Source organism: Zeus faber, assembly GCF_960531495.2.
Source record: "Zeus faber genome assembly, chromosome: 18".
Lineage (NCBI taxonomy): Eukaryota > Metazoa > Chordata > Actinopteri > Zeiformes > Zeidae > Zeus > Zeus faber.
In genome coordinates, this window is record NC_137210.1 from 16907012 (window position 1) to 16930413 (window position 23402).

The 23402-nt window shown below is 45.6% G+C and overlaps 2 protein-coding genes across 4 annotated transcripts in view; one reads left to right on the forward strand and one right to left on the reverse strand.

The window, feature by feature from the left end:
- LOC307244569 (electrogenic aspartate/glutamate antiporter SLC25A12, mitochondrial-like) lies at positions 1–16781 on the forward strand. 2 transcript variants are annotated; one of them, XM_080019801.1, is made up of 18 exons: positions 1–115; positions 637–690; positions 2227–2369; positions 3160–3275; positions 4157–4296; positions 6531–6677; positions 6830–6968; positions 7708–7801; positions 8416–8500; positions 9803–9884; positions 10951–11109; positions 12075–12127; positions 12339–12419; positions 14032–14172; positions 15217–15355; positions 15690–15848; positions 16000–16090; positions 16176–16781. In XM_080019801.1, the coding sequence occupies exons 1-18, from the start codon at positions 104–106 to the stop codon at positions 16381–16383; spliced, it is 2043 nt and encodes a 680-aa protein (XP_079875927.1). In that variant the 5' UTR covers positions 1–103; the 3' UTR covers positions 16384–16781. The 2 variants fall into 2 exon arrangements, with proteins under 2 accessions (XP_079875927.1, XP_079875928.1); XM_080019802.1 differs by lacking the exon at positions 1–115 and adding an exon at positions 147–457.
- Positions 16729–23402, reverse strand: part of LOC307244570 (dynein, cytoplasmic 1, intermediate chain 2a) — a 20800-nt gene continuing 14126 nt past the window's right edge. For both annotated transcript variants that reach the window (XM_080019804.1, XM_080019803.1), the window contains exons 10-16: positions 22397–22543; positions 22188–22301; positions 21237–21370; positions 19585–19729; positions 19365–19505; positions 18553–18678; positions 16729–17747 (exon numbers count right to left, since the gene is read on the reverse strand). In XM_080019804.1, the coding sequence (XP_079875930.1) occupies positions 17634–17747; positions 18553–18678; positions 19365–19505; positions 19585–19729; positions 21237–21370; positions 22188–22301; positions 22397–22543 (921 nt within the window). In that variant the 3' untranslated portion in view covers positions 16729–17633. The remainder of the gene's footprint in view (positions 17748–18552; positions 18679–19364; positions 19506–19584; positions 19730–21236; positions 21371–22187; positions 22302–22396; positions 22544–23402) is intronic.

The window sequence follows — 23402 nt, forward strand, 5'->3', positions numbered from 1 at the left end:
GCGCGCGCGCGCGCACACACCTCCTCCTTCCCCGCCGTGCGCGAGGACCTCTCTCGCGAGCGAGCGCCTGCGCCAGTCTCCGGTGTGTGACGTCACGCCCAGCATGGCGGTCAAGGTGACTCCGTCAATATTTCTTAGCGGGTATTAATGTTTAAAGGTGGCACCGGCGCGTGTGGCCGCTCGACGCGGGCGGCGGCTCGTCGTCCCCGCACCCGTTCTTTCGTTTCGCGCTCGCGGCTTGGCTCCAAATCCGCGTGGGATCCTTTCTTTTTTTTTTTTTTTTAACCTCCTCTCGAGCATCTTTCAACGGACGCGTCTCTCCCGCTGGCCTCCAGAGAGACGGAGGAGGATGTCGTTCGTTTTGTTTGTTGCCCCTCAAAGTGTTTTCCTGGGTTTGCGCCGGTCTGGAGGATCGCAATCCCGCTGCTTTAGTCGGTTTCTACTGTGTTAATGTACTGTACGTGCGTGGCTCGGATTCTGCTGACTGTATTTCTTAAAAGCGCAGCTGGATATAAGCTGTGTGTATTTCCAGGTGGAGCTGACTGTTCAGGCTGCTGTTCTGTTATGACATGTTGTATTTTTTTTTGGGGGGGTAATTAAATGTCGATTTGAAATCAGTCAACTTGTGTCTTACAGGTGCAAGCGACTAAAAGAGCCGACCCCTATGATTTGAAGACAATCTTTCACAAGGTATGAGTCTGACTTTTAGCGCATCTTGCATGTACAGGACCATGGCACAAACAAACAAACAAACAAACAAACAACAATAATAATAGCAATAGATGTTTGTTAATAGAGCGCTTATATCGAGTTTCCTCTACATTCTTTACCGCTTTTTTTGACCGTCTCTACTAACTTGTGTGTCTGCTGTCCATTGGGATACATAGTGGAAAGGTCACACAAGTGTTTGGGCTAAATTTGGATGCGCTTCAACAAAGAGTCTCCCCTTGCCCTGACTTTATGTGCACGGCCTTTTCCATCCAAACCCTCGCATGGTTAATGGTTCCACCTCCTAACACCTCTCAAGTAGCTCTGGTTTGTGCGGGCGACTGTTTAGCCGACAGGTTGTATGTGCAGTGTCAACTTCTCCCCAGAAACGAGTCTCCCTGTCGTGGGTGGGTGGCGGCTCAATGCTTCCTCCACACCTCGTCATGCCACTTTTTCGAGGAGGATCTGAGCATTTGTAGTTGCAGACGTGAGAAGTCACGTGGGGTTGATGAATGGATGCTTATTCTGAATGCCTCTGTAATTCGATCACAAACTACTTCCCTAATGGGCCCGGACGCCCAATTATTATTCTGAGGAATACGTTAATTAATCGGTCGGAACGAATACTCTTAACTTAAAACGTTGAACTTGAGTGTGTGCACTTGAGAACACCCCCCTCTCTTCCTCTGAGCCACCAGGCTGAGCCTGCCCGTTCCAAATGCCTGCCTGGCCTTTCTGTTGCCAGTGCATGCGGTGCTTGTGATTCCAGGGGTATCCGTGTTCCAGCGTGAAATCCAACCCAGACTCTAAAAATGACCTTTCATCTTGAAGCTCAGACGAGAGCTCAATTTTAGCACCGCGGCCCAGTGGCTTTGGGTTCTACTGCACCACAGCCGACTCCTGCACGCCCTTGCACAACGACTATAAACGCGACTGTCCCCATGTTTTTTTTTTTTTTTTTTTTTTGAATGTCATTCTCTGCAACACAAAGCTGTTGTTATGGACGGTTTCGGAGTAAACATAGCAACAGAAGTCACTTGGTGTTGTGTGCTATGTAAATGAATGTATTACGTGACACATAACCTATGACATTGGATGCTGTGCTCCTTGTGCAACATTTTATTTTACTATATTAATCATTTACGGTATTACACATTAACACATTTACAAATTTTTATACGTATGTGTGCTTTGTTCAAAACCTGAACCGTCTTCTGTTTTTTAAGAACCTTACAGCAAAATGATTTGCGTGAATGCATTTGGTCATTAATGTGAGACCCCAAAGCATTGAGTTTATAGAACCAATATTATCAGTGTAGTGATTTACACATTTAAGGACCAGTAGCACTAACACGCAATGTATGCGGTCTTTATTTGTTTTTCTTTTTCCGCATAATAGAGATGTGAGATAGTATGTGATTGTTTGCATTATTAAATAGACATATTCTTAACTTGAGCTTCATACCTATTCATTTGGTGTTTGCATTGGAAAACATATGAATTTTGTCTTTGTTGCAGTATGCCAGCGTGGTGGAGGATGGGGAGCATTACATGACCCCAAGAGACTTTGTGCAGAACTACCTGGGTCTGCACAATCAGCCTCAACACAATCCTAAAACTGTGGAGCTCATCGCTGGAGTGGCTGACACCACAAAAGATGGGTGAGCGCTGGGTGTCAACATTGACGTAATCAATATTGCTGTGTAAATAATTTGTTTTTAAGTATTTTAGTTCTAATGCCATTATGTCCTTTGTAAATATTGCTTCAACAGTCTGAATTCCTGTACATCTAACTATATTTGGGTGATAAATAAGTGAAACAATTCCCCCCAACATGTGCTCCTGTGATTCCACATCCACCGAACACAGCTCCAGTCATTACATGACATGAAATAACCTTTGCTAGCCCTTCAAATATCACATAAAGAAACAAGAAGTGTTATTTAATCCGCTTTTATACCCAATTGTGACATTTATTTTTTTCTAAAACACATTCCTCCAATGTTGAGATATGCATTTTAAATGTAATCAACACAGACTGTTTTATCAGTCACCACTTTATCACACCACTGATTTATCACAGTGGTGTTTACACAGACATAAAAGCTATCCTTATCAGTTAGTGTAACGTGTGGACTAATTGCCCATCCACCGATAAGAACACCCAATGCCAATAAGGTAGCTAAAAAAATCAAACAAACAGAACTATGAAAAACTGCACTTTTTGTCCTATTTACAGTAGTTAGCCTGGAGACTAGTAGACTTACTATCGGCAGGTCAGGAGTGTGTTTTCACATAATGCAGCTTTTAATTATTAGAATTTTGCACGTCATATTTAACAGGGTTGACTTTGTCAGGTTGCCGTATTAATGCAACGTTGGCAAAGATGCGTCCTTTTTCAGATGACGTGCTCTCTCTCTCTCTCTCTCTCTCTCTTTCTCGTCCAAACAGACTGATCTCTTTCCAAGAGTTTCTGGCCTTTGAATCAGTTCTTTGTGCCCCGGACGCCCTGTTCATAGTTGCCTTTCAGTTGTTTGACAAGACCGGCACGGGGGACATCTCTTTTGGTATGTACATTCAAGATTCAAGATTCAAGATTTTTTTTATTTGTCACATACATATACATACTTCCATACATATATGCAGTGAAATGTAATGCATGAGGCGGGCATCACTTGTGTGGGAGGGAACTTCCTGCTGTATCTTATCTACACCAGACATCGCTTCTTTCTACAGATTGTTCAACGCGACAAGACATTTTGATTTTCTTTGCAATGGATAATGTTGAAATCACAAGGTTTGATTTGTATTTACTTATGTATGCCATAATATATGCACAGTGTCTATAACAATGTATGCTATATAATGTATAATAATGTGTATAATGTATCACATTATTATACATAAAGTTTATACATAACCTTTGCTTATTTTTATATTTGTTTTACTGTAAAGCTCTGCTGCTGCTGCTACTTACATGTGCAGTTGATGAAACTTGCGGTAGCCATGCATCTCTTTGCGAGGCTTCTGGAGTCTAAAAGAGTATTACAAACGTCTGCCACTTGCGCTCTGAAGGTTACATTTTCAGGTCAGAATCTTTTCGGGGGAGCCAAAGGGCTCATCGCATTCTAACCGGTTCCATCTGACGACGGAGAGAGAAGCATCACGCGCGTCACTCACACAGACGTGCAGTGTCTCAGAAACCAGCTTCTGCAGGGGAGCCAGCACCGGCAGGGCTTACTAAAATTGAAAGCAGTTCTCATTACAGAGAATTTCTTGGATCGACTTAGAGCGCTCACAATGTAAAGGGAGCGGGACCCCCCTCCCTCGTACTCATTCCTCTGCGTTAAAAAAAAAGAATGCCGGTCAGACTTCAAACATCTGTACATCTTCTCCTGCTGTTTATTGTTATCGCTCAGTGATTTGTCATTCCCATTCCCCTGAATAGAGAATGTGCGTGATATCTTCAGCCAGACCACGGTTCACCACCACATCCCCTTCAACTGGGACTGCGAGTTTATCAGGCTACACTTTGGCCACGAGAGGAAGAAGCATCTCAGCTACTCTGAGTTCACTCAGTTCCTGCAGGTACAGTCTGTGCCGCTGTTTGCTGTGATGACTGTTTTTGATCATTTATCCACCACAGCTTTACCTGTATATTGACTCGGCCATCGTTCCTTGTATTGATCTGGAAATGTTGGTTTTCGATTTATTTAACGAACATGTTACCGGAATGCCATGCCTGAGTTTCCCTCTCGGGATTGATAAAGTTATATAATTTAATATTATCTTATATTATATTATCTTAAATGTAGAAGACCATCCACTTGTTTGCTCGAGAGTGCCACCACTTTGGTTTTCAAAAATCAAATAAGAGTGTAAGGGTTCCAAAACATGGATGGATGTAAAGAAGTAAATAGTAGTGTAAGTGATCTTGTATTTATAGTATATAACTGTGTTCTTTATAATGCAAACTAGATCAAATGTTGTCACCAGAACGAGTCATTTCACCTGGTGAGCAAATTTTATATGCCCTTAAAGTTTGAGTATTTCGTTTACAAATGTTTGCGGTAGTCACTTATTTAAGCCCCTTCTGACAGAAACACAAAACAGCGTGAGTTTGGTGCTGTGCTTGAGGCACTCCAATGCATTATAAAGACATAATGGTGGCATGCTAACTGTCCTTTAGTGATAGATATGGTCACGAATGCCCCTGGTTTGTAGTTTCATTCTGTGTGGGTTTCAGGGCGAAGCCGGTAGTCTGGGATTCTTTAGATGACTTTGTGGCTCATCATAATTGGCCCCGGCTTCCCAGCGCTACGCCAAAAAAACCCTCACTTAGATCGACTGTATCCTAATGTTTTTCTTAACCCGTCACGATCCAACTGATTCATTCTTTTATTTCCATATTTTGAAACAAATATATTTCGAAGGCAGGAAGAGGTTCATTGCAAAATCCTGTTTGATTTGGTTGTGATATTTTTCATGCAGTCTTTGTCCTGCCACCTTGTGGTTATTGTTTTTTCTTTTATTATTATTATTATTGTAATTGGTTGAAACACTTCAAACTCCATGTTGACGCTCTATGAGGTGTCATTTGAGGTACGAGACAAAGAAAGATTCTACCGCTCATGGAGCTTTGGCACTAGAATCAGTAAAAGCTCTTTGAATTATGTTAGGCAAGGATTTCCTGCTACAGTGGTACCTCGACTTACGACTGCATCTAGTTACAACTAATCCAAGATACGAGTAGCAATAGTCGTGAAAATTTGTATCGACTTGCGACCGACTGCTCCAAGATACGACCGTGGAAATTTGGCCTTGGCGCGTCGGTGGCCAGTCAGCAGTCAGTCAGCAGTCAGTCAGCAGTCAGTGAGCAGGCAACCTATATCGTGTGTGCACGTAGTTCGTGGTTTATCGATATTTTTTTCATATTTACTGTGCTTGTGCTGTGTATTTTGTTTATTTTCACCCTTCATGATGACTCCTAAGAAGAAGGATGATGGGAAAAAGAAAAAGGCAATGATTCCCATTGAAACTAAGAAGGAAATCATAGAAAAATATGAGCGTGGTGTATATGGGAAAAATTGCTTCGACATACGACTGTTTTAACGTGCGACCGTTCTTATAGAACGAATTACAGTCGTGAGTCGAGGTACCACTGTATAAATAATAGCATAAAATAAACCAAAAGAGACTACAGTATATTGCAGCGTACCTTTGGCAGAACTTGTACAGATGAGACTAAAAAGATCCTTGGGTCATATGCAATGAGATGACCTGGCCCAGGGTCAGTGTCAACCCCTGTATCGCCTTCTGATTGCATGGACGTCATATTGAATCTTCCTCCACACACACCCGCACCCACGCGCGCGCGCACACACACACACACACACACACACACACACACACACACACACACACACACACACACACACACACACACACACACACACACACACACACACACCTGCTGCTCCTGGATCAGACTTCAGCAGACATGGTTTGAATTAGTCTCCAGAGAGCCCGTGGTGATTACAAGAGCGGGCGTCTAACACTGTCACATCTGATGACTTCCACATCCGCGCAGCAATATCCAACTTTGACATCACGATACTTTCTCTTTTCCCCCAATCTTCCATTTCATCATTGACTTGTATTGTGACCCTCCCCGTCACAAAAAGCTGCCTCTCTTTGCTTCTTTTGTCAGCTAATAGTTTGACCTTCTCTCGCTCGGGCTCTCTCTCTCTCTCTCTCTCTCTCTCTCTCTCTCTCTCTCTCTCTCTCTCTCTCTCTCTCTCTCTCCCCTCTTTTGCGGGCAGGAGCTGCAGCTGGAGCATGCCCGCCAGGCGTTCGCACAGAAAGACAAGAACAAGAGCGGCGCCATCACCGCCCTGGACTTCAGCGACATCATGGCCACCATCAGGCACCACATGCTGACTCCATTTGTGGAGGAGAACTTGGTCTCTGTGAGTTGTTTGAAAGCACTATGCATATTTCACTTTCAGTTTGAGGGTATCCCACTGAGAGATTTGGATGTGGGGTACGGCTCATTGCATTGAGGGTGATTAGGGGATATTAGTTTATAAAACGCATACACAGGCTTGATGTGTTCCTCCAGGCGGCTGGGGGCAGCACCTCGCACATGGTGAGCTTCTCCTACTTCAACGCCTTCAACGCCCTCCTCAACAACATGGAGCTGATCTCCAAGATCTACAGCACGCTCACGGGCACTCACAAAGACACACTCGTCACCAAAGGTATCCCCGAGCGAGCTACGCTTGTCACGCGTCTCCATATTGACGCGCGCCCCGGCGTTAAAGTGTATACATTTCATATAACATATGAAGTTTCATATAACATATGAAATGTGGTTGTGCCATCATGTTTCACCTTTCTTGACAGAATGGTGTCAGGAAAACACAGGGAACAATATACGGTAGCACTTAATTTATAAGGTAAATAAACATTATAATATAGTAGTGAGCTCACCCTTACGTGTCATATTGTACGTGGAATTGGTAGCTGTCCTGTAAATTACACCTTCTCCTTCCTGTGTTTCCCATAACAATTTGATAGACTGCTCCTCCGCTATCTCTCAATGTTTCTCCCTCCCCCCATGAGCAAAGTATTTGCAAATAATTCTTATTGTTTGTAGTAACTCCGAGTACACAGAGTATCAGCATGGTTGGATCCAGTTTGCAAGGGCAAGGGTCAAAGGTCACTGGTTTGAACCACAGCCGGGAGTGACAGGCTGGCTAAAGTGAGTGAATAGAATGTAATTGACCTCCTAACGCGTTTTTCCGTGAATTTTTCATATCGCATTGTCCCTAGTGGTGAATCCCATCCAGACCGGTGACTTTGACAGAACAAACAATAAAAAGTATCTGCAAATACAAAGCTCTTACAAGTGTATGATGGGAAACAATTCTCACACAGTGAATCATGTCTGCTTTTCCCTGCTTGATGCTATTTGATCTGCTCTTTATCGCTATGCAGAAGAGTTTGCTAATGGAGCCAATAGGTTTGGCCAGATCAACCCGATGGAGATCGACATCCTGTACCAGCTCTCTGGTCTCCACGCCCACTCTGGGTACGTTACAGAATCCGTTTTTTTTTAAATATATATATGCATTGCTTCCAATGTTTAATATTATTTACTATTAACTATACATGTATCTCTTTGGTTTTACTGTTTTTTTTTCATTTTTTCATTGGGCACACTCAAAACATTTACCCCAAAACAGCTTTTATTTTTTACTGAAAAGTCAGATGGAATGAATGAAATAAAACTGTTATTGTTCCATTTATTGGATGTTAAGTTTGAGTTTGCTGATTCATTTTAATAATAGTGGCTTTGTCGGTTGATTTATGAGACGAACATAAAAGATGGATGCAGACTTTATGATGCAGGAGGCCAGTGGGGTATTTGCGTTTCAGCCGTTTGGTAACAGAGCGCTTTCATTTACTCACTGGGCCACAGGCATCCACGCAGCTTTGTTTGTCTCTTGTTTTTATAAACTCAAATTAAAGGTTGCAATAAATTCAACTTACAAAGCAGTAAAAGAGGTCTATGGAAAATCTTACATCACCTGCTGCTGCTTGCACTAGATGCAAAGCTAGGCGTTTTTTTTTTTTTTTTTTTTTTTTTTTTTTTCGTTTTTTTCCTGGCATAACTTAGCTGCTCATCTCTCCTGCTGTTTGAAGACGCCTGAACTATGTGGACATCGAGAGGATAGCGCCGCTGGAGGAAGGGGCGATGCCGTACCACCTCGCCGAGGCCCAGAGACAGGTAGCCTGAGTGACACCTAAGACGCCTCGCCTCCCCTCGCCTTTCATCCAGGCCTTTTTCTACTTTCCCCCCGGCTTCCTTATCAGAAAGCAGCGAACGGGGAGACCGTCCAGTGACTGAATTAGCAGAGTGCCCGTGGATCTCTTCTCTTGTGGAGTGCATTACTAAAACTCCCAGATAAAAGTCCGCCAATTATAGGTATAAAAGAGCAATGGATTGTTGCAATGTGCCTCTTCATGAAAGGCTCTCCTATTTTATTCAGTGTAGCCGGACATACACATCAGACGGAATCACACATCTAAGAGGCTAATAGGAGGCTTTTATCATTCTGGGTCTACAGGAGTCTTGGGAGCCTTCGGCAAAGTGTGTTTAGAGTAGGAGCAGAGTGCGGGGGTGGGAGGTGAGGCGGGGGTAGGCGGTTGATGTGGGAGCACAAAAAATGGTTCCTGCCTCCACCGGATGACACAGCTTTCAATATCAGGTTGTGGTCAGACCTTTTTTCGGGGCCATTCAAGCTCCCCGGACTTCTGCTCGGAGGTCTGGAATCCGATTCCTCACAGGGGCGGGACACGCCAACATGCTGCCATTCTCAGGTCTGCCCTTAGTGGAAGTGGGCTAATTGTTTAAACCCTTTGATCAAGACCCCGGTGTTGTTAGCATGCGACGCTCAGTGGAAGCAGCTGGAAAGAGGTAAAGGTCTCCTCTGCTCTCATCTGCTCTGGACCGGTCGGGGGGAAGTTACTCAGCGGCCCAACATGCGCGTGCATACTTTAACTGAGGCTTAATCAGACTGTGTAATATTCATGTTGATTCTTATCGGTACAAGGGAAAGGCTTGTTGGGTTAATCTGAGCCTCTGTCGCATATTGGAAACTAAGTGGCTCCACTTACAGCATCAAACACCAGACCCGAGATGAAGCAGATAAGAGAAAATGTGCTTTGTTGTATAAATAACACAAGATCTGTCGCTCAAAGCCTCAACCTGGCCTGGTACTAACCAAGTGGCATCCTCAGCAAAACCTCTCCACAAACCCCCATGCGCGACCATCTACTGTATCCAAAGCCGTACTTTCTATGACACACTATACCGGCCGCTGGAGTAGACGCCGTACCGTGCGTGTCTGCATTCCATCGCCTTCTTCCTCCGTTGAGTGCTCCGGGGCCTTTTTCTTTCTACAATGTATCTGGTTCGCCGCGGTTAAATAGCCAACCCAATTCTTTTGTTAGCGTTCTGATCCCTCATCTCTTCCCAGATTCATATGACCGCCGGTGTTTTTTCTCCTCTCTGCCCCTGTATATACAGCACGGTCACGAGCCGTCTCGGCCCATCTGGCTCACTGCCGCTGAGTCCGCCTACAGGTTCACCCTGGGCTCAATCGCCGGAGGTGAGTGACATGTCTGCAGTGGAGCCTCCCGGCCCGCGGAGGGGTAACCCTAGCCGGGCGGGCTGGCGTGCCGAGGCCCTCGGGCCGGCCATTGTGCTAAGGGGAGCGGGGGCTCCGATGTGAGGCTCTTGTATTGTGCTGCCGTGCCGCCGGTGGCTCCAGGCTGTCTTTGCAGCCAGAGCTTTGGAATGACACAAATCTTCCGGAACCGCACTCTGGAATCTCTGTCTAATTACGCCGGGAGGAACTGATACAAGGAAACCTCTGACATAACGGACATAGGAACAGACTCAGACTTTGTGTGTGTGTGTGTGTGTGTGTGTGTGTGTGTGTGTGTGTGTGTGTGTGTGTGTGTGTGTGTGTGTGTGTGTGTGTGTGTGTGTGTGTGTGTGTGTGTGTGTGTAGATATATGCATTCCTAATAATATGTGGATGTTCATGCCATATTGTACCTTGACTGAACCTTTAATGTTCGTAATCGCTCTTCAAACGCTAACAGCGAGGTGTTTGGACAAAGGGAAATTCTCTCTAAGGCGATATTGAGCTCTTTTTTCCCCTCGCCATCTGCGCTAGTAAAGATTGCTGGAGCCGTTTTACATGTTTGATAGGAAATCTCATCCCATTGCAAAATCCTAGTCACACTCCTCACAGCATGTTTCCCTGCTGTGTCCTGACTCTCAAACAACTATTTTCATGTTGTATAAATACAACAAACAACAAACACACACACACACACACACACACACACACACACACACAAACACACACCCCCCTGTTTACAGCTCATTATTTCCCACCGAAAAGGAATCTGCTGAATTATTACATTTTCAAACACAAGACAGACACATAAAAAGGATTATGGATGACAGCGTTGCCAGTGAGTTATTCACACCCTTAGATAGATATTATGTATATAATATATTATATAAACAAATTCATGGATGTGCAAATGTTGATGACATGCTTCGAAAGGTGACCTACAGTTTATGGTCTTGAAACCCAACAAAGAGTTTTTGACCATTTTTTTTGTGCTGCTGCTTTGCTGATAACCCGTGTGTGTCTTACAGCCACTGGTGCGACGGCGGTCTACCCCATTGATTTGGTGAAGACCCGCATGCAGAACCAGCGCTCCACATCCTCCTTTGTCGGGGAGCTGATGTACAAGAACAGCTTCGATTGTGCCAAGAAGGTGCTCCGTTACGAGGGCTTCTTTGGGTTCTACAGAGGTAACGCATAAGTTGTGTGTGGCTCACGCAGGCAGGAAAGGAAAAAAGAAATTCCGATGCTAGTGAGTCGTCGGTGTGCTCATATCACCAGCGTGCATTGCTAATTGATACCAGAAACCTTTGCCCTCTCCATTCAGCACATAATAAAGCGGCACCCAGGGGTCGCGTTTTCATTATCTCAATGCTCAGGAGAGCTCCCGGTGGACAATTGAGTTTCGAAGCCGTGCAGCGGCAGTGTCTGTCTGATCTGGCTCGGCCTGCGCGGCGATAATGGTGCTTGAAGGCTCGTGATACACAACACTCCCACCCCGGGACGCCCCGAGATGAGGGAAGTCAAGACTGCCACCTACTGCTCCGTCCAGCGCCGCAGCCTGCTCCCCTCTCCTCCTCCTCCTCCTCCTCCTCCACCCGGGGCCCGCTATCTCTTCCACACGATGAGAGGACGCTCGGCTGAGAGACAGACACGCTCGGCTGTTTTCTGGACGCATACCAGGGCGGCTCACTCAGCAGCTCCTTCAGAAGTTTATCTCCCTCGATGAAGGACGAGCGCTGAAACAGTGCGGTGGTTATCGCCGCTGTCGCACCACCACCCAACCCCCCCCGACGCCGCCTCCGCCCCTGCCCCCGGCAGCCTCTCGACGGCCACACAGCGCTCTCTGTTCCCCCCGTCGCGGTGGAATCAGAACTCAACAATGTTGATCCCACGCACACCAGCAGTGTCATATTTTGGACTTTTGTTCATCTTGAAAGGAACCTTTGTGTTTTCGTGCATCGGGCCGTATCGCTCGTATCGGTAAATATTTATGGGTTTGTTTTACGCAGACGAGAATCCTGCCGATTACATTGTGCCCGGACTCTCAATAGATGCATTCATCCCGCCCCCAGAAAGTCTGTATTCATTTCAAGACAGAATTTGGCTCCCTCTGTCAGGTGTTCTAATGGTATCTATGAATAATATTTTGCAGGTCTTCTACCGCAACTTATCGGCGTAGCCCCGGAGAAAGCTATCAAACTCACGGCAAGTCATTCTACTCTGCAGCTCCGTGTTTGTAAAAAGTTGTTGATAGTGATTGACTGTGAACGATAAACATGCGCAGCATTTGCCATAAGCGCACTCTTCAAAATGAGGATGCAACGGCAATCACGTGTTAACATGGATGTTGTGTGACTGAAATGTGGATTTTGGTCTCCCAGTCCGTTTCTTATTTTTATTTCTCTTTTTCTTTCAGATGAATGATTTTATTAGAGACAAGTTCACCAACGCAGACGGTGCCATCCCCCTGGCTGCAGAGATCTTAGCTGGCGCATGTGTAAGCATTGGTGTGGTGATAAACATTTAGCTGGGGGGGGGCTGATTCATTTCTATATAGATAAATTAATTAAATTATATGAAAAAATAAATACAATTAGATAAGATAAAAATAGGCTTTCAATGATGGAAATGCTACATTTAATGTGAATGATTTTATTAATGCATATAAAAAAAATGTTGTTCAATATGAAGTCTGGGGAGGTACAGCTTGCACTACAAATATTATGTAAATATATTTCGATATTTTAATAATTTTTGCAATATTTCCCGTTTGTCTGTGAGCCATTTACACCAGAGACCATGTGAGCACTGTTGGCGTTTTGCTAACGTACCATGCTGTAACATTTTGTAAGTGCATGAGTGGATTACGATGGTAATTTCCCGGTTCTACCTCTCCACTCACTCCGGTGGGGTGAAGCCCAGCAGAGCCCGCAGGTTGCTTATGGAGAAGCGGGGTCTGCAAGGTCACAACCTCTGTCAGGGTCTAATTGAAGGAAGGGGCCCCCGAGGGCCCTGGATGGAGCTGGTTCTGGCTCAGTGTGATTGAGTTTGACAATGCGGCGCATACCTACAGCCCGGCACGCCACAGGCCCATGGACGCTGTTCAGAGCAGGTCCAGACACAAGAGGATCTCTCCGAAATAGCGACGATTAATTACTGTCTATAAATAGGGACACATTCTGTTCACATTCTGACCTTATTTCTCCTGAGATAGATTTTATATCGTATATATTTTGTGATGTTTACGAAGAGTTGTTCCAAAACTTCACTTGCAGTTGCCTGAACCAGTTAACTGCCTGGTTAATCAGACGGGTGGCGGATTGTTAAGTTGACAGAATAGAGAACTGAAGAAGATTAAAGAGATCTTCAGAGACGGGATGAAGACATAAATCTTCAGAGTAGCGGATATTCCCCTTCCACTTTGAAAATAACTACAAGGTTTTTTTTAGACCTTAGCTCGGATGTTTACAGATAGGACCCCTGCCCCGAATGTCACCGGCAGCCCTCCTCGGGCCTGATTAGATTTGGGGAGGGTGATAAATGTGCATAAGTCAGAGGGTTCTGCGCCTCGGGGCACCGCTGCCTGGACACTGAGTAGGGCGGGTGATTCGGCGCTCTCCCCTGGGAATGGGCCGAATTAGCGAAGTGTGCTGGGCGAGGCCAGGCCGGGCCACTCACCCTGCCACAGGAGGTGCCTGAGGGGAAGGGAAGGGCACGGGGCCGGTGTCGGGGTCACAGCCTTCCAACCATCAGCCAGGGCTTCTCCTCACCCCTGTGCCTTTTCCAGCCTGACCCCACCGGCCGCTCTATCAATGACTGCCTTCTTCTCCTCATGTCAAGGCCATTTTCTGACAACTTGAGATAAGGCCGAGAAAAAAGTATCTTCTGTGTTGAAGTTTTCTGGGGAGGGAATTGCTTACACATCAGATAATTATCACGTTCACCCCAATGTTCACCCCTTAGATGTTTTAAAAGGGTAACCTCACTTAATCACATTAAATATTTAAGGAAAGTGTAACTTTATACCGTAACCGTCGGCAGTCGACGTATAAATCACTTACTACGTTTTTATTCGGTCTTTTTTTTTACTCCACATTTGCATCCCGCAGGCTGGTGGTTCCCAAGTCATTTTCACCAATCCTCTTGAGATCGTAAAGATCCGTCTGCAGGTGGCTGGAGAGATCACCACCGGTCCCAGGGTCAGTGCCCTGAGTGTGGTGAGGGATCTGGGCTTCTTTGGCCTCTACAAGGTAGGTCAGCTACTCTACTCTGTAGCACCAACCTCTAATGAGTGTCAGACAAGGGCACAAGATACTTTTACTTGTGATGCATAAAAAAACAACAAAACAAATAGCATATGTTACTCGGTATGAGCACCTTTTATGAAAATAACTTGTAAACGTCCATTAGTGCAGTTTATTTACTGTTCATAACAACGCAAAGATGACAAAGAAAACGGAAAAAAAAAAACATTTCTGTGTATATATATCAAGAATTTAGATCAGAATCTGGGATGTTGAGATTACATAGCCTCGTACTGTTTGCAATTTTCCAAAACAGTGTTTTAACACGCAAAAGGCACGTGGCCAACAACCAACAGCAAATTAGCGGGGGATTATGCGTTGCTACTGCAACCTTCCAGATCCTTGTGGGTTTGCTTACATCTTGACTCATGTGTTCATAGTCCATATTTTAATGAGTAGCAGACATGCGGGGCTTGTTAAAAAACTGACTTCCTTTCGGTGGACGGAGCCAGAGCACTGGGGTCCGTGGTAATGCCGTGTTGGAGCACGGCTGTGAGAGAGCGAGAGAGAGAGAGAGATAGAGAGAGAGAGTGTGGACTGAGCTTGTGGCTCTGGAGAGGCAGGAGGACTTGCAGCTCTGCCTCCAGGCCCCTGGATCCTACCGAGACCACCTGTGGGTTGGCACAGACATTACCCAGACCAGTTAATCCCCAAAGCCTAACCGCACTGTCCGCCTCTAATGCCTTCACCCTTCTAAGTAGGACCGCAGCCCTGCCATGCCTCGGATCAGAAAACATACAGCAGGCTCGCGGGCGGTGCATTTAAAAAATGAGGGAGCGATCTCAAAGCGACGGCGCCTCCGCCGCGCTCTCAGTCGCTCTCGCTAAATGAACCTGTACAATGCGCCGCCCTCCGCACCTCATTACCGCTCGCAGAAGTAATCAGACGAGCGCCGCGTTTTTTCCGCACGTGCTATGAAAGAACTGCCCCCGCGTAGGTGTAGCCGCTGCCTGTAACAGTACAAGGAACCTTTTTGTGTTTGTGTGGCAGGGAGCGAAAGCCTGCTTTCTTCGTGACATCCCCTTTTCTGCCATCTACTTCCCCGTCTACGCCCACACCAAAGCAAAGCTGGCTGACGAGGACGGGAGGCTGGGGGCGCTGCAGTTGCTCACGGCTGGAGCCATCGCAGGTAACGGAGACATCTGGAAACCTCTGGGCCTCGGGAAATTCACATACTGTTACATACTTCTCTCTGCTTCTGTTTGTTTGTTGGTTGGCTGGTTAGGCTGGTCTGTTTTTTTATTTTTTTTATTACAGATTCTACAACTCCGTCGTTTCTTTCTGTGTATATAGTCACTGAATATCATTTTCACGTATATATAGCACATTCATGTCACACCATGGTAGTTTGCTGGCATTCCCATTTTCAAGCCCCGCGTGCCGCTGCGGCGGTGTCGTCAGGGTGCGGCGCCATTTGTGCATAGTGAAAGTGGCTCATGCAGAGTGCGAAACATCCCTCTAAGGTGTGCCGGCGGCTTCGCTGGTGACCCCCGCTGATGTCATCAAGACCCGGCTCCAGGTGGCAGCTCGCGCCGGCCAGACGACGTACACCGGCGTTGTCGACTGCTTCAGGAAGATCCTAGCGGAGGAGGGTTTCAAGGCGTTTTGGAAGGGCGCAGGAGGTAACACCACCCCATTTACTCACACACACACGCACACCACAGCCCAATAACTGGTTTCATGACCAGGAAATTAGACTTCTGCAATTATTCCTTTGGATTAAAAAAAAAAAAAAAAAAGAACCCACAATGTAACTTTCAACATTTCCTCCAGCCCGTGTCTGCAGATCGTCACCGCAGTTTGGTGTCACCCTGGTGACCTACGAGCTGTTACAGAGATGGTTTTACATCGACTTCGGAGGACAGTGAGTGCATTGACCTTAAAACCGCGTTTCTACCAATCTCAGAACATGATCCGCTCACTCCCCTATGTGACCCTGTCGTCCTCAGCCGCCCGAGTGGCTCCGATCCTACTCCAAAGTCGAGGATCGGGGATCTTCCTACTGTGACCGCGGACCATGTCGGTGGCTACCGCCTGGCTGCGGCTACCTTCGCTGGCGTGGAGAGCAAGTTCGGTCTGCACCTGCCAAAGTTCAAGCCTTCTCAGGAGGCAAAAGCACAGCCGTCTGAGCCAAAGAAGGAGACGCAGGCCTTGTAGGCTTTAGTTTCCTCGTCAATCCGACCGCAAGGGCTTTTCACCCGTTCTCACATTGTTTATTGGAATGGGATGGAGCACTCGGCGTATTTATATGCACCTCAAACAGCTCTTACTTTGAATGCTGCATGATAACGGCTTTTAGCGTTTTATTTGCGTAGCTTGCACAGTGCCATTGTACATATTGTACTTCTCTGCGGAGAGACATTATGGAGAACCCATCCTTGCGTTTCAATGGTGTGATGCTTTGGTGTGCATGCATGGAAGGTGGTACATTTCAAAGACGTGAGAGGATGTACAGTTGTCTTCAAAGTGTTTATTTTGAAATCATGACCAGGGTCCTGGGGAAATAATTTAAACATATTTATTGTATTTTTGTTGAAATAAATCATTCAAATTGCCTTATTTTCCACTGTGTGAAAAGCACATTGTGATTGTGAGATTTTGACACAAAGGTTTGGATATTCCTAAGGACTCAACATGAGACTTCAAATCGAAACCTGTCCCAAACATTAGATATTGAAATCATTCAGCAGATGCGGCATTTGGCGTCGTTGATTAAGGTTCTGTGGAGACTTTGACCCAACCTCTATTCCGAATGTGAATTGACAAACTTTAAGGGCCATATATATATATACCAAGTAAAAAGACGTTCCAATCGAAAAAAACATACATTTCATTTAATTCCATACAGGTGGATATTTAGATTATCTCTGTCAAAGTAATACAGAAAATACAAGATCAGCTACAGTTTTGAGATGTTTTTACATTCTTGGATGTATAAAGGATGCTATAGTATTACAAAGAGTCCATTTGGTTCATGAATGCCTATACATATAATGCCTATAACAGATAATTCCCTCATTCCTACCCAAGACGACAGACCTACACGGCTGGGATCTCACCTGATTGTGAAATTTACCTTTAAGGCATGTGGTTGAAAAAAAACAAAAAACTTGTATATTCTGAGTATGGCTTCATGTCTGAGGTTAAAAGCCCTGTTGCTCATCTGATGCCAAGAAAGACTGGATGGCCCAGCCAAAAAAAGAAGGCAAAGAAATTCAAATTAGATTAATGCCTAACTACAATGACTTTATATTTAAAGAAGTTGACAACCCCCGAACACCACTGTTGCCAAACTGTATCTCTTCCTCCTAGCATGCTGCCAATATGCCTTTCCCTTTCCTCAGAATGGGGCTGATATTAAGTCGCGTGCCCCTGGTCCCTGTAATGACATGTCCATGGCAACCACATCAAGCGGACAGACGCTGAGCTGCCAGTTCTTCTGCGTCGTCTCTGTTCTCATTGATCTCTGCCAGCGTGCGAACAAAACGGCTCCACTCGTCATTCCTTGGAACAGCAATTTGCTGTGGGGGTAAAAAAAACACAAAAAAAAAACAAAAAAAAAAAACAAAAAAAACACAGGCATGACTCAAATTCCAAACAGAGCCCTCTCTGGGGAACTAGCAGGCAATCTCACAGCTGTCGTGAGGACGTAACCCCTCCCTGGCATGGATCGGGCACAGAGCTGCCCTTTCCGTACATTTAACAGCCAATGGCTGATGGACAAACACTTGGACTAAGATGGATAACAATTGGACTGTTACCATGTAGAGCTAAAATCCCTTAACCTAAGGGATTATCAACAACATCATCACGTAAAATAATTGTAATCCCATTGCAATCCAATACTCAGTACCGGTATTGGGCCAAAACCGGCAAAAAATGCTGGATCGAACATAGGCGCAAACAACAAAAGTAGGAATCGGATCTTTAAATCTACGCAGAAATATCATGAAAAGGGTTTGGAGACATTGCTGTTGTGACAGAACGCTAAAAGTAAAGTAGGCCACATGATAATAACAAAACATATTTTGGCTTTAAACGCTCCAATTTTGCACAAAGTTGCACTTTTAGTGACCTTTCTGGAGTTTTTTTACATGTGAAAGTGTTTTAAAGCTAGTGCATCATTAAAAATAGCTACTTTTAAATCGTACTATTGGTATCGCCAAATACACAAGATTTCAGCATCGTTATAGGTCAAATAAAAAGTGGTATTGTCTCTTAATACTGAGCGCAAAAATGAACGGCAAATAATTAAAATGAAGGAAATGGTATAATTATACAAAGAAAAAATGTAGGGGAAGTTAAAAGGCTTCGTGCCCCGTTTACCTCTCCAACCTCGTAGACCAGAACTTGGCCGTCCGAGTCTCCCACGGCGATCTCCCTCCCAGAATGAGCCCATCGCACCCGGTTCAGCGCCGGGCTTCCCTCCACTGTTCCGCTGGCAGTGGGTACCTGAAACCACACGCTGCCAGTCAGGAATACCCAACACTTCGCACCAGGAAAAAGATCTTCCAGAACAAGTTAAACAGTTTTTTTAAATTATTTTACTGAGGCGGCTAGATACAGGACCTTACCTAAATTATTTCTTATAGTATAGTAACTTCATTGTTCCAATGCAGAAATTTGGGTCAAAGAGATAGAAATTTCTAAATCTGTCACAATTATTATCACCTCATCCTAATTATTTGAGCTTGTTGCAGTAATTTAGTTAAATTGTTAACATTCTACAATGATGATTAGATCAAAATTGAAATTGAAATCAATTTAATTTGAAGCCAATTGGACAAATATTGCAACGGCAATGCATTTCATCAGTTGAGGAAAACTGAATGTCTACAGGTTTATAATTTGAGAGTGGTATAAAATGAACAAATAAAATACAATTAAATTGATAACCACAATTATTCGTATGACAATGAATCGACAATTAAATATCATCATCATGATCTGGTGTTCCACTCAAGAACCGAATGCCAGACCATAGACAAACACTGTACTGTATGCTATGCTGCTGTATGTACGTGCTGTTTCCTTGAAACCTATGACAAGTAGGTTTCAAACACTGGCCAAGTCCTTAATAATAATAACAATAATAATAATAATAATAATGGAATTGTGTGAAAGTATTGTTGCCGTACCTCTGTGTCATTGTTAAGGTTCCACAGGTCAAGATGGCCGACTCCGTCCACACAAGCAAACAGGGCAGGGTGAGTGGGAGACCACATGACGTCGTAGACGTAATCCGAGCTGTCTTCGAACGAGTACAGCGGCTTGTTGTTCTGCGACAAAAGAGTAACAAAAGTAAGATATAAATTGACATAAAATAATAAAAAAAAAATAAAAAACGTGCGCTCCCACCTTGGTGCTCCACAACTTGACGGTCCAGTCGAAAGAGGACGTTACAAAGAGGTGGGAGAAGTCCAGGGGCCCCAGGGCCGTGTGGCAGTCGATCCCCGTGATGGGGCCATGGTGGCCCTCGAACATTTCACTGATGCCCGCCTTGCTGTGGACGGCGAGGGATGAACGGGGAATTAAATGGCAGAATATGCTTGACGGGAGACCTTTCATCGTCCGCCGCACGTGTCTAGTAAGCGTGGATATACAATACGCTCGCTTTCATTTGGATTTCATCAACTTAAAAAAAAAAAAAAAAAAAAAAAAAAAACCTTTCAGAGCGCCATCGTTTCGGAACGTCAGCGGGGCGCGAGACCACGCCGCCGGCGACATGAAAGCCCCCGGTGCAGAACGGAGCCGCCCCGTTAATGTATTCACATATTTTTATTTTTATTTTTTTACTTCCGTGGCAGCAGCATTCCAGCAGCAGGGCGATGGGAGAGGTGGCTCCTCGCAGCCTCTCGGCCACGTGTTACGGAGCTGTTACCAGACCGAGGCTCCCGTAATTATGCAGAGAGGTAAATACTCAGCGTGAGTGATGCTTATGCGTTATTAACTGGGACGAGAGTATCATACCGTCGCAAATGAGGTGGAAAATGATTCCCCCCCCCCCCCCCCCCCCCAATTACGGAGGTGATTCCGCAATGGAAAGCCGAGCAGCCGTCCCCTCCCCACTGCAGGCGGGGGGGGGGGGGGGGGGCAGGACTTGGATGCAGCGACTGAGGCGGCCCGTCACGTTGCTCCGTCGCCTTATCGGTGGAATCTCGATCCCGGACCCTCGAGTGCATGCGACTGGTCAGAAGCGAGCGTGTCGACTGTTCTCCAGCTTTGTTTTTCCCCGAACGAGAATATTTAAATTGTCTTGAATTCGAAATTGGATCAAATTGTGGGGGGGGGTTGAAGCCGTTTGGACAAATGTTGCAACAGATTTAACGCAAGGTTGGTGCATTTCATCAGGGGAGGAAAACTGTCTTCGGGGTCATCATTTTATAGAAGGTATAAAAGGAACAAAAAAGATGATTACGATTCCAGGAATTCCTGAAATGAAGGTATTTTTGACGAGGTGAACCCATTCCTTTCTCAATTAGAAAACTTTTAAATCTACGAATGAAAAAAAAAATACATCGTTTTGAGCTGGATCCTTTTTGACCGGACATACAGTGTGGATTGTCGGGTTTAAATGGGAGCTTTGTGCCAGACTGCAGTGTTAGGTCTCCTTGGGACACCAGAGTGTAAACAAACTCCCTCACTCTGAAAAATCCTCGGGAGGAGGAAGAAGAAAAAAAACAAAAAACAAAAAAAAACACACACTGTGGGGGGGCGGGGCGGGGCGGGGCGGCTGATTTGTTTCCCTTGCATGTGTGCCCTGTTTATGTTCGGCAACCTTTACAAACACAACTGACAGGCGGAAAAGAAAAACAGGATGGCCCGGGCGGCGGCGAAACCTCCAAAAAAAAAAAAAAAAAAAAAGGCGGGAGATTGAGTGTAGGATTCGCTTCGCACCGGGAAGCCGGCGTTAGCGCGCGCCCCGGGAGGGTCTTATTTATTCGACGCGGCGTCCCACTCGGGCCCAATGAGTCTACGTTTCCTGGCGAGCGGGGCGAGGGAAAACGCACCTTCCGTGCCGACACGACATGTAGACGGAGCCGTCCTCGCTGCCCACCACGAAGTTGTTGACGTCTCCAAGAGGGAAGGACATGGAGGTGACGGCGACGGCCTTGGACTGCTTGAACACCAGCTCCATGCTGTCCTGTTGGGGGGGAGGGGGAGGTTCCTGCTCAGTCCTTTATGTGAAGACGCCGCGCGGCAAGCACAGCCCATAGAAATCAAGCGACGGTTCGACCGTGACTGGCCCGGTTGCGCGCGGGACTGAATGAATGAACGTCTGACGTTGACGGGCTCGGCAGGACGGGAGGAATGACAACGTTGGCAAAAGGTGATTTTCTCGACTTTTTTAAAAACGAGTCGTACACAAAAGAAGGGGCAAAAATAAATAAATACATCGAAATTAAAAAAACCAAACCAAACCCGTCACACAGAAAATACATTCGAGCCGTCAAGATTCCTATTTTGCGTTGAATGTGAGAGACAGTGGGGGCTGGGTATTTGGCGGGAACTCACGTCTCAATTTCGATCACAATTCGATAAATTATCAATTAAATCAGATATTGATGAAATGACTCGCAACACAATTCTATATAGACATTTTATACCCAGTTAGAATTTCTACCAACTTTTCAGTTTACCGCCTGACGAGCGTTACGAAAATATTTCATTGAACAAATTCGGTCTAATACTAATATTTCGATGCATTTCTGCAAAGTACCGATATTGGAATTTTCAAGTCGATTCAGAAATTAAAACAATAGGATTTAACTGTATCAGAGTAGCGAGCCCTAAGAGACAGCACGCTCGCGTACGGAAGGAAGCACAGGCGATGCTGAAACAGGCGACATTTTTGTGGGGGGGGGGGGGGGGGGGGGTTTGATTGTGAGTTACTATATTCCGTGGTTATCAAAGACATTTTATTAACTCGCTCTCAAGAGCCCTGCACATGGGTGCGTTACCTGCGGCTGGGACAGCATGTCCAGGCTCCAGGAGCACATCTTGCCATCGGTGGAGATACTGATCAGGTTGTGGGCGTTTTGGGTCCCGACCACATTCACACAATACACCGGGTGCTGCGGAGAGGGAAGGAAACGGAACGACTCGATTGGAGTTTTTCCCCCCAGAGCAGGGACTCAGTCTGAGGCCGGTGTGGGGCTGTTATCTGTACCGTGTGTGCCGCCGCCGACAGCGGGGTCCGCTGCACCGGGGTCCTCTTGTTGCTCCTGTTGTCCCACAACACGATCTGCCCCGAGTAAGTCCCCCCGACCACGATGTTGGGGTGGAACTTGGCGAAAGCGGCAGACATAACGGCGGACTGGCACAGAGAGGGAGGAGTGGGGAGAGAAAAAAAAAAAGAAAGAGAGAAAAAAAAAAAAGAGAGAGACTGGTTGAGCTGCTTCTCACCGAGAGACAGCGTGGCGACAGGTCTCTTGTAATGTAGCGCCATGTCAGATCCAATCAGCGCAACATGGCAGACAGCAGCGCAGTGTTCCAGGCTCACTATAGAGACTAACACCAGTGGTGGAAAGTAACAACACATCACTACTTTGTGACTGTACTTTAGTACATTTTCAAGTATCTGTACTTGCTAAAGTACATTATTAGGTAAAAGAGACTTTCAACATTTACTGGGCTGGATTTCAAAGCAAATGCCTCTCTATTATCTATGTTATATCTTGGCATAAAATATGACACGTATTTTACTTTTAATAATTTAAATACATTTAAGAGAAAGCACTCATATATTTTCACTTAAGTTGAAATGTCAATAAGGTATACACTTTTAAGAAAGTCATTTTGTGCTTAGAATATTTGTACTTCTCCTAAAGTTAGAGTTCTGAGTCCTTCCTCCACCGCTGGCAAACACACACACCCCAGGCCGCTTGTGTGGCTGCAGCAGTGTGCCGTGGTGCAGCAGAGCATGCAACTCGATCTCATTTGGTTCCGACAATCCGGTGTTTTCCATGACTCATGAATCAGCGCCGACAGTGCAGGCAGAGCGACCGTGGAGTTAACGGGACAGATCATGTGTAGATTATGCCGACTGTATTCATGCAGCCTATCGTGACTTGGGGCTCAGTCTCTAGGTGGCCTGCTCGACCTTCTGCAGTCTTACTCATCTCGACCTTAACTAAACATGTGAGCGGAATAATCAGTCCAACAGGACTTTTATT

Excerpts from the sequence above, each read along its gene's own strand:
- LOC307244569 (XM_080019801.1), top strand. Across the intron at positions 3,276-4,156 it reads CACGGGGGACATCTCTTTTG|AGAATGTGCGTGATATCTTC; the intron begins GTATGTACATTC and ends TCCCCTGAATAG. Across the intron at positions 12,420-14,031 it reads AGATCTTAGCTGGCGCATGT|GCTGGTGGTTCCCAAGTCAT; the intron begins GTAAGCATTGGT and ends TGCATCCCGCAG.